This window comes from Aplidium turbinatum, chromosome 2, assembly GCF_918807975.1.
Source record: "Aplidium turbinatum chromosome 2, kaAplTurb1.1, whole genome shotgun sequence".
Taxonomy (NCBI): Eukaryota; Metazoa; Chordata; class Ascidiacea; order Aplousobranchia; family Polyclinidae; genus Aplidium; species Aplidium turbinatum.
This window is the reverse complement of record NC_137473.1, coordinates 11,701,395-11,712,369: the sequence shown is the minus strand read 5'-3', so window position 1 is coordinate 11,712,369 and position 10,975 is coordinate 11,701,395. Positions and strand designations below refer to the sequence as shown.

Sequence of the window (10,975 nt, the reverse complement as noted above, 5' to 3'; positions counted from 1 at the left end):
ATTCCGGCGATTTATTTATTCAGAATTTTGAAACGATGGAAAGTTTCACAGAATGTAAACTAATCACAAAATTTGCTCCATTCCAATATGGTAGTGTTAAGTTGCATGGCAAAAGTGTGATAGCTCATTGGCAGCTTATCACTTGACACCTTGGTGAAATGTTTTCCATATCGTCGGAGTTGATTCAGCCAGACATGTTCAAACTAACATGCAGAGACAATAAATTATCGGAAGAACTTCCTGCTCAGATTAATATTCGAAGAATGATGACGCAGTCTCTGGCACAGTTGACAAAACGTTTTGTTAATTTTAATGGCTAGAAGGGAGAACAAACGTGTAAGTTACTGTTGTCATATAATTTATTTCCCTTTAAAACGTTTGGATCAGATTTTTACAAAGTGTTACATAACCGGTTAAAAATAGGAAGGAATTCTTAATCAAGTGGGCCTACAAGGAAACATGCTTTTGCCAGAGTGATCTGAAATTCATGATTATTATCAGTAGACTAAAGGTGACTGGAACTATAAAGCATAGAAAGGTAATCCCACTGAGCAAAAAAATTCATAAGAAGTTTAAGAATTTGATTTATTCATTGAATAAAAAAAGAATTCACTCGAAACTAAAGAGATTTGAACAAGTAACTCTCCAAACAAAAACAACTGTTAGTTTTATTGCAAGGATACAGTTTATTAAACTTCAGACACATATTCAAGCAGGCTTCAGCCTCAGAGTTTATGGAAAGTTCCAAGTGCTGATGAAAGGAAGTTGCCATCCTCATTTTCTGATAAAAATATCTGTTTGAAAGCAAAATAAACTCAAAAAGGTCCAAATTTTTGCATTTTAAGTTTCTCAGAGGATGGCATTTTGCTTCTTCCGATTTCGCCTTTTCTGAGATGTTGCTTCGATTTATAGTTTATTTCTTCTTTAAACGTAGATTACTGTAGGCTACAGTCTACTTCATGAGGCTACTGCCGTAATCATACACATGGAAATGAACTTGACTTGACAATGACTATGGCATCTAAACTCAGGAGCATTTTTGAGCAAGACATTTTCTGTGACCAGTTTTTACAAACGATAAAGCATCATTATTTGACCGTATATCTGTTTTCTTCTTGGAAGCAAATGATTTCCGTTCAATCAGTAAAATACATCTCTCACACTTTTGTGGAAGAAAGAACTTTAAACACGTATCGTAAAAAGTAAAAACATATGTATCATGTTACCAAAAAGAAACAAATAAAAGTGAATTTAATCACACTGAAAACATTTAACCGAAGCTTCAGTAACGTGAGGAAAATATTTGCTCAAAATCGTGATATACTGATTTATTTCTGTTCCTTTTTAGTTGAAATGCGTGTTAATGTCAATTGGTTGATCGTAATTACTCATCTTTTTTAAAGTTAAATTTTATTTCAGGAGATTCTCACCGATTTCATCAATTGTCGTTTCGTTAGATGCGTAACTGACAATGGGACCAAACTACTTTGTCTCCAGGCAGGTTTAATATTGAAACTGGGCTTCGAGGTTAATTTTATTTTACTTTGAAATGCAACAATTGCACCAATGATATGGGCAATAGTTTTGATCAATCAACAGTTTTGTTTCTCAACATAAGATATATATTGGATGAATCTAATAGTAGTCTTTTCATGACTACACACCCACACCTTAATTGTTGCCTGTACTTTTATCATGAGTCGCCATAGCAGATCTCAGTATTTCATCTGATTTCTGATTTAATTGTGTCTTGCTCTTTTGGCTTCTTCACATGTGTCTGTTGCAGCCGGTTGCTGTAGCATGGCTTACTTTTTTACCTTCTGCAGTAGTTTTGTACTTTTCTCAACAGTAGCAAGAATTTCAATTTTTTTGTTAGTTTTTTATTGCTCGAAGGTCAACAATGAAAAAAAAATGATTAGTTTTTTTGAACTGTGATTAATTTAGTTAGTCTACTAATGTACCAAATGTTTGCACGCAAACATAACAGCTTGCACTCGTTTTTCGTTTACAAGTGCTCCTTTTTTTGGAAAAGTGAAATATAGTTCTACCTCCAATTTAATAACATAGAACAATGAATGTTATCAGCAAAAGTCCTATAAAAATAGGTCAATAGCCTACTTTGTCAAATTTAAGTTGAAATTATTAGGGAATTTGGATTGTAATGAATCCTCTGGATGAATTAATATCGTTATTAAGCTGTTTTTTTAGCAAACGTCTTATTTTTATTTCTAATCTAGTTTATTCTGTAGGCTAACTACTTTTTTTTTTCACATTGTGTACCTCACAAAGCGATAGCCTACGTTTTTTGAAAACCAAAATAAAAAACTAAAATACGTTTTTAATGTTTTAAAAGTAATGTACGAACAGCTGAATTAAGGAATGGCTAAGTTTTCAATAAAACTTACCACATTGTGCATCTTATAAAATGGCATGCGTTTCACGACCATGTGCACTTTTTGTGCACTTTATGTGAATCATTGAGCTGGGAAACAAGTTTACGAAATCAAAAGACATAGTCAATTTATCGAGGTATTAAAAATGTGTTTCATGACACACTTCTAGCAATTTTTACACGAACTTTACGGATACTAGAAAAAAAACGTCAGCAACCAACATATCACAACTTTTCGCTTAAAAGGGTAACTTATCATTTACACCGTTCTAATATTCAACAACTGACGAAATAATTATTACCGTCACCTTCCGGTACAAATGCGTAAACTATAGAAATCGTGAAGGAAAAATATTAGATTCTTGTGCAGTCTGACCACTACTTGGAAGCATATAGCATTTTAAGTAGGCCTACTTTGCTGGTATACGGTAAGTAAATGATAAGCTTGATGAATGTAACGGCGCAAGCGTTTGTGTCGGTTGCAAAATAATCCATCAAAAGTTGGTTCTTGGTATGAAAGGAAAATGACGAATGGTCGAAATCATTGTTTGAATATATTGCTTTTGTGTAGGTAGATTTCCGGAATTTTTGAAAAAAGTACGATTGGTTAATTGTTAGCCTATTTCCTTGTTGTATATAGAAGTTTGCTAGATGCTTCCATCCATTTAGCTTGGACCAGCTTCTCAGAGTAACAAGCGAGTTCTTTTGTATTTTAGTTAGAAGCCTTTCCAAAAAATGTGACTTCAAAATACTTGAACAAAAATTCTAGAATCTTTTTGAATACCGTATATAAATTTGTAATATTTATAGAGATCAACGCAGAACAAAGCAATCATTTTTTCTAAAAGAGACAAGGCTTTCGCAAAGTAGACGCAAAATAGTTTGAAGAGAATTCAAAGATTAGCGTTCTCAGTGAAAAAATGTTTTTTGCAATGACCAACAAAAAGAAAAGTTTTCTTGGTGATTCAAAAATGAACTTCTACTTTTTTGCATTTAATACTTTTTGGTACACTTTTAACTCTGAAGTATTACAGCAAGTTAAGACCTGAAAACCTGTTTAAAATAATTCACCATACAGGTAAATCAGCATACTAGGTCAGGTGTTCGCACGCGATTTCTTTTTTAAACGTATTGACTTTTTCGCCAGTCGTTTAAACCTAACTGACTTTTCCATGAGGTTGATCCAGGTAAAACAATGGTCTGCCAGTCTTAAAATAGAAACTAGGTTACCTTAAAACTGCTGCGTCACGTTAAAATGAACTGGATTCATATTTCATAACTTATTCAATGATCAAAAAAAGTCTAATCACATGAAAATAGAAAGAATTTACAATTTTATGTAAAACAGACTTCGAATTGGAGTCTAATGTCGCACAGTGCATATGAAAACAGGATAAACGATTGATATATATATCATCGCGCTGATCAACTGCATCACACACCAGTCAACATTATTTTGTTTTCTAACAGCAAGGCCTTACTGGCCTACTTTTCTTGATTCAATTATAAAAAAAACATGATAAGTTGCAAGAATTGTTAACTGCTGTATTAACTGATAGGTTACCTTTGTTTTTTTGCTAAGCTATAAGAGGGTTGGGTGGATATTCAGATCACAGATTTTATTGAAGACGTAACTTTAAATTTAATTGGTTTTGTTGTAGCTAGGCTACGATTGTTATTTTCGAAGGCGTATTGAAACTTGAAAAATTTGTTGTAGACCTATTCTTCAAAAAATGACGATGAGGTGGCTGTGTAGTATTGTCTTTGGAGCAGCTATTCTATTTCAAATCGAATGCCATGGTGAGTAAACAGCAATTGAAACTATTCATAACATTTTGGGAAAAATCTCGATGTAAACACTTTATATCGTAGCTCATTGTAGGCTACATATGGGCCGATGCTGTCTTTGCTGATAGCAAGTGCAGGCCTATCCGTAAGTTAAAGACACACTGATAACCTAATCTAGTCTACGTGCTGACACAAACTAGGGTCACATCAAATCGAGACAATTTGCTTTCTCGAGAGGTAGCTTATACCTTAACAAGACACAATTTTAAAAGTAATTTCCTTACGTGTGTGCATTTTTTAAGGCTATGACGATGTTTAATAAAGACTACATTAGCTGGCCAAAATCAATGCTTCGTGGCATATTACATAATTCATCCTCCTTCGAGATCACTGAAAATTAAACAAGATTTCCAGCTTTGTACTGGTATTCTTAGCCACATTTCTTCTGATATGTTGCTGAGATTGCTCATATGCCTCTGAGATGCCTTCAACTTTCATTTTTATTGTTACTGTCTTTATGATGCCCAAATGTTCCATTGCGGTACGTGTTGTTAATTATTCCAAACGGGCGTCATCTATGACGTTTTCTTTAAACATCGAGCAATCTTTTTGTGTTTTTAGCTTCGTCTCGCTCCTTCCGTCGATTCCAACCAAGGCCAACCGTGTACGACGTCGGGTGTTACGCAGAAACGTCAAAACGTATAAACATGATTTCCAATTCTAAATTTGAAGAAGGAAAGCAATTACCTTCCTGTGCACCAGGTGGCCTTTACCATGTAAGATCTAGCTACAACTCATATCTTGTTAAAACTAAGCATAATCTTTTAAAAGATGTTAATGGAAACTTAAGCCAAACTAAAATAATTTTAGTTTTCAGTAGAGGTCGAAAGGTCGAAAGGTCGAAAAGTAGAGGTCGATACTGATCATGGGTGTCGTATTATTTATCACTTCAAAAATTTACTCTGCTCTCTGCACCAAATTTACTCCGCTATTTGTTACTAACAACTCGTATGTAGCTAAGTTTTGATGGTCTAAATTAAAACATGAAATAGACACTGACATGACTTGGATGATGTATATTGACTTTAGTGATTACACACCTGTGCAATTGTAATTTAATAAATGTTGATTTTTTTGTTTCATAGCAGTTATTTTAGCTTTGTGGAAAAATAATCATTTATGTTTATTTCTAGCGGGTTCAGTGCAGCAATAACAACTGCTATTGCGTGTACATTGATACTGGAAAGAGATTTGGAACCTTGAGTCTTGAAAATTCTACGTACAGAGAATTATTGACTAAATGCCCCAAAAAAATGGAAAAATTAGGAGCTATGTGCAAAGTACCACCAATTAACTATCCGTGCAACTTCTGGCAAAGAAGGTGAGTTTCACTACATTAGGCTGTTTCGAGACTAAATAGTTTAAAACGATTAAAAATTTTAAAGTGTGTAAGCTGAAGTGGAAAAGTTCTATGTCCTTGAAAATTTCGCGTATTAACTTGATTATAATAACTTTAAAAACCATTGACTAATTTAGTCTAAAGGAGTAAAGGTGAGTCCCATGCTTGAATCCAAGCATCGGAGGATGAGAAGATAAGGTTCTCATTATGCCTTTGGCACTAACGAGAGTAGGGTGGCCAATTCCTTTCTCTAGGCCGCCTTTACTTCAGCAACTACGCCCACCCAATTTATTACCCCCTGGGTAGAGGTGAGCGGTGTTTGTTAACAACCAGCATAAGCGGGAGTCGAACCAGGATTGCATGATTGGAAAGCAAGCGCCTTATCCACTGCGCCATCCCACCGCTGGATTAGCCTACAATTTATTTAAGTCGTAAAAATGAATGAACTCATTTTTAACATATTATTATACAAAAAATTGTAGATACATGTACAACGCGAACGCTAATCGGTGCGAGAGAACTTATTTCGGATGCCGTGGCTTTCTTTCAAGAAACGAATGCCAGAGGAACTGTGGTAAGCTACTAATGTAGATAAGCTTGGTCAGTGGCGTACGCAGGGGGCATCGAGCCATGGATTTAGTATTTGCTTGATCTACGCTATAACAACATTGTTATTTGGTTTGGCAGTGCTATCCAAAGCATATTAAATGCCATACTTCGTTAAATTACTGAAACTTTTTTAAAACGGAAGGTAAAACCAATGCCCGCTCCCCTTGCCTACGCCTTTGAGTCTAGTGATGAAGTATGACACGGCAATCGAAACAACCTGTTGGCAATCATGATTTTCTCAAAAAAAAAAGTGACAACAAGATTATAAACGTAACAAGATAGCAAAAAGATAAAAGTAGTGGATTTGGCATCTAGGGCTACTAAAATAATCCATTTTATTGTGTATTTGACAATACTTTGCAAAACTGACAAATAGTTATAAGCAACAAAAACAAAATAAAGTTGTCTATGTCGCTTTTGCTGGGTTCCAGAACCACCCTAAGCAATAAAGGAAAAAAAAACTGATAAACTTAACTTTTAAGAACTAAGGTAAGTTATTATTACTTATTATGTTATTTGCACTTGACCAATAAGTCCATATTTATCGTCAAACATGCATAAAACAAAACAAACAATTCAAGTAATAGTGACAATAACATCGATATAAGCTAAGCAAGCTACCGTACTGTAGCCTATTTAGCCTACTACGACTTGTTTTTGCGGTTTTAACCGCTATAAAACTTGATGTTTTTATTGACAGGAAATGTCACAATTGTACTTGAAATTACAAACCATAAGCAGTTTCGAGCTATGGTTCCTGCATCGCTCCTTGGGCGTTTCAATCTGGAACGACGTAGAATCAACAGGGTGACCACACGAATTTTTAGAAGAATTTTAAGTCACGCACTTGCAATAAGAACCCAAAGAAAACCAAGTCGTTTTGCTTATAACGGTATGCTACAATAACCTAATTTGCTTGTTATTAAAATTTGAAAGACTTATTAGATCTATTTGTGGAGTATAGATCTACATACTGAACGGAAAAGACTTCAAAACGTAATTTAACACAGACATTAGCAGGAAAGAACTGGATTGTATGCAAATAGGCATATGTCGACAAATACAAAAAAGTTTCAGAAAACTCAGGTCATTTCCATTCAATTCTAATAACTTATACCTCTTTGACAATTCCTTCTTTTTACTTTCAATTCAATTCTTTTTTCTCTGTTGAAGAAAAACTGTACAATCATCATAAACAGTAATAAATGTAGCCTAGGCTACTGCAGTGACTTTCTACTATTGTTCCGCGAAAGATCGTCAGGTATTCCGCAAGAAATTTATTACTTTGACTACTGTTTCATGAAACACCTGTCGAAAACCACAAGAGCTTGCAATTCCTGCCCGAATATCAACTTTGCACTCATCCAATTAGGCCCAGATATTACACAGAGAAAAACTAAAAGTGAATAAATTGTTGTCGTGTTGTCCATTTTATTGCATCATTATAAAATCTCGTGTGGTGTTTCTCAAGGTTATTTTATTGCATAAAGTTTTCCGTGGCTCAAAAAAGGTTGAAAAACATTATCTTTTGTATCTAATGTGCCCAACAAGAAACGCAGTACTAACCCAAGAGGTTATCAAAGCCAGCTGCCATTCAGTAAGCTTCTTTTGAAAAACATAGCCTACATGAGCTTCGAACATGCACAAAGTGTAAAAACAAACCTTTGATGTAAATATGGTAGAACAAAAAACTAACAAAATTTAACAGTTTAATGAAACAGTGCATTTTTTGAAAACCTTTTCAAGTATCCAAACCAGACCGGATTATACTTTCAAAAGAAGCTTTCTCAGTCCGAGGATGAAGATTCTCGCTGTTCATTTGCAAAGCTGGGCCTTAACTCAACTGAGCTATGTTCATTTCTATTAAGTTTGGTCCAGCGTTCAATATGGTCTACTTTGCTGTGGAATGTAATATGTTAGCCTGCCCGATTTGTTTCATGAGTTACCTAGTTTATGCTTAATCGTCAACAAAAAGGTAATTAAATTGTATCGAAAAGTGAAACATAGTCAATATTTATACCATAGCTGATTCTTAATAACTTACTACAGGCAAGACTATGCCAACCATTAGACCAGCTACAACCACTACTACCACCACCACCACCGCCACCACCACCACCACCGCCACCACCACCACAATGACAACACTACCGGTACCACTTTCTACTACAACTCCACCTGACGAAGAGATTGAACGGAACAGAAGTGAACCTGAAAGCATTTGCCTGCTTCCTCTCAAGACTGGATTTTGTCGCGGCTTCTATCCAAGATGGTACGGTGGTTAAAGATTTATTAGCTATCTAGTTCACATTGTCAAGAGCCCACCAATTGCAACTGTAGCTAGCCGTCGCTGAGACGTTATAAAATTAATAATTTTAAAACCACCCTTCCACCTCACATTATAATATCTGGATGATTTTGTAACAAAAATGTTACTGTTGAAATAGGTCCATTGGCAATTGATGGAGTAAATCTTTATCTTCTGAATGAGAAATCTTTTTGGAACTCTAAGCCCGGCACTTTCGCATACTTGTAAAAGTTTTCAACCACCGACCCAGGTCCGGTCAGCGAGATTAAATGAGTCCAGTTTCTGCTTGTTGTGGCGCTTAATGAAGAAACATGCACATGTGTGGTTTGGTTCCATCATCCGCCTGCCAATGCATTATGATGGAACAAACTGCTGACCTTGCCTTTCTTGAATGTCCCATGTACAAGGCACCAAATGAATTGCATAGTATAGCAGCACTCGACGAAGTTACAATATCCTGGCTTTCCATCACCTGCCCTGGAATAAACAATCATGTCGTCTAAAATGTCAGAAAAGCTGTCCTCAAAGTAAGTTGCTCAAGCTTATACCTTGACAGCCGCTTTATGTAATTTTTCTATTTTTTGGGTAGGGTCTGGTTATGGACTACTCTATTACATCTCCCTGTCTGTTGAGTGCAACAAAGTGTGTGTAGACTACCTTTGTAATATTTAAACTTTTGCTGTGATTGCAAGCCAAACCGAGACCTTTTGTGACTAACATTGACAAAATATGCAGGTACTTTGACCTAAGCGAATCCAGATGTAAAAAATTCATCTACGGCGGATGTTCTGGAAACGGGAACAACTTTCTCACAGAGGATGAATGCATTGCGTATTGCCAAGAAAAACGTGGATTAACTGATAATGATGAAGAACAAAGTGGATCTGGCTCAATCTGACGGATCTTAATCAACCTACCTCTTCAGCGATAATATTTGGTTTATTTATCTTAACTTTTTGCTCATAATCAGCAAGGTGTGTTACGGCATTGGCGATAATGTTCGATTTGTGTTCAGACTTTTCAATAACTCTGCAAATTTTTGTACTGTATTGTAGAAATAAAGCTGTAAGATTAACTATTTCTTCATACCTCGTTCGCTGTTCTATGTCTGGCACTATTCCTTAAGGTCAAGCGCCGCTTGAGCAACATATTTCCAGGACTGCTCTCTATACAACGTCACCAACGACCATGCATCAAAAGCCTCTACAAGTAGCCTATGCGAAACTGCCAGGATTACGTTCTCAAAGAAGCTTTTTTGGTTTGAGGACAAACATTTCTTTATTCAATCAAGTTAAACGTAACGCGACAAAAAAAAACAACAACACGTTTACATAAAGATGCCAGAGGTATAGGCTACCTAGAGCTACAGGAGCCGGAGTATTTAGGAGTCGGAGTCTCGGTTTTTGCCGGAGTGGGAAATTTTTGGCAAAAACAATAGCCGGAGTCTGATTTTTAAGCCAATTGACACTTTTAACATGCAAATATTTACGCTGTAGGCTAATTATCGCAGTTGTTATTTTTGTACACTTCTATCGTTTTTATTTTTCAAGCAGTAACGTTTTTTCAGTTAAAATATGCTTTGCTTTTCATGACAGAGGATAGGGAAGGTATAAGTGTTTCTACGTAAAAGTCTATGAAAATTCTGGTTTGTCGTTTATGTTTTGCGTTTGTAGTCAATATTTTCAAAGTATTTGGAGCAGGAGTAAATTTGGAGTCCCAGACTTCGGAGTGGAGCAGGAGTCCAAAAAACCTGAGTCCGTACACCTCTGCAAGATGCACCATTTACATGGGTAGCCATTTTAACATGTCAATTTTCAGTAAGACCCAATAACACCGCCAAAACCAACCAATCAGAAGACGTTGAAGTGGCTGCCATCGAATTGTGACCCATCTAGCACTCAGCCAGAGAGTTGATTCGTGCTTTGTTTGATAATTAATTAGTAAAGAGTTATGACAGGGGTGGAAATCAAACCCACATCATCAAAATGTATTCAATAGCCCTCTATGCCATGCTGGCTACGGCGGAACGTTCACTTAATTTGCTTTCTATCAGAACAATCTGCGTTTTTCCTTTGTTATACGGTACCTTTAACTTCTGATTGGTTGAAACGCTATTCTACTTGTAGGCCGACTTCTGATTGGTTGATTGCTTCAAAGCTTTACTGGCTCTTACAAAAGTTGTTCTTGTCCGCCCCGATAGCTCAGTTGGTCAGCGCGTGGCTTCGTGAACGAAAAGCTTCAAAATGAAGCCGCGCTGGTTCGAATCTCGGGGTGTGCGTTTGAGCAACTCATTTCAAGGACTGCTCTCCATTCAGCGGCACCTATTGAATAGAATAATTCCTCGGTAACATTTTAACAAACGGAAACTTCACTCTGTCAATCTCGGTAACCGGCCCTGCGTCAAAGGCTTCTGCAAGTATGCGAAACTACCAGGAATAACATATCAAGGCTTTGTCAGTCTGAGGATAAAGATTCAAAA

General features: G+C 36.2%; 1 protein-coding gene across 1 annotated transcript; it reads left to right on the top strand.

The window, feature by feature from the left end:
* Window positions 1-4,051: 4,051 nt before the first annotated feature.
* Window positions 4,052-9,577, top strand: LOC145765495 (uncharacterized). Its single transcript, XM_082577323.1, has 7 exons — window positions 4,052-4,192; window positions 4,802-4,956; window positions 5,374-5,561; window positions 6,062-6,153; window positions 6,889-7,080; window positions 8,238-8,460; window positions 9,232-9,577. Exons 1-7 carry the CDS (start codon window positions 4,126-4,128, stop codon window positions 9,392-9,394), a joined length of 1,080 nt encoding a protein of 359 aa, XP_082433449.1. The 5' UTR covers window positions 4,052-4,125; the 3' UTR covers window positions 9,395-9,577.
* The last annotated feature ends 1,398 nt before the right edge of the window (window positions 9,578-10,975 follow it).

Coding starts and splice junctions, on each gene's coding strand:
- LOC145765495 (XM_082577323.1), top strand. CDS start 4,126: ATGACGATGAGGTGGCTGTGTAGTATTGTCTTTGGAGCAGCTATTCTA. Junction 4,193..4,801: donor ATTTCAAATCGAATGCCATG/GTGAGTAAACAG, acceptor TTGTGTTTTTAG/CTTCGTCTCGCTCCTTCCGT. Junction 8,461..9,231: donor CGCGGCTTCTATCCAAGATG/GTACGGTGGTTA, acceptor CAAAATATGCAG/GTACTTTGACCTAAGCGAAT.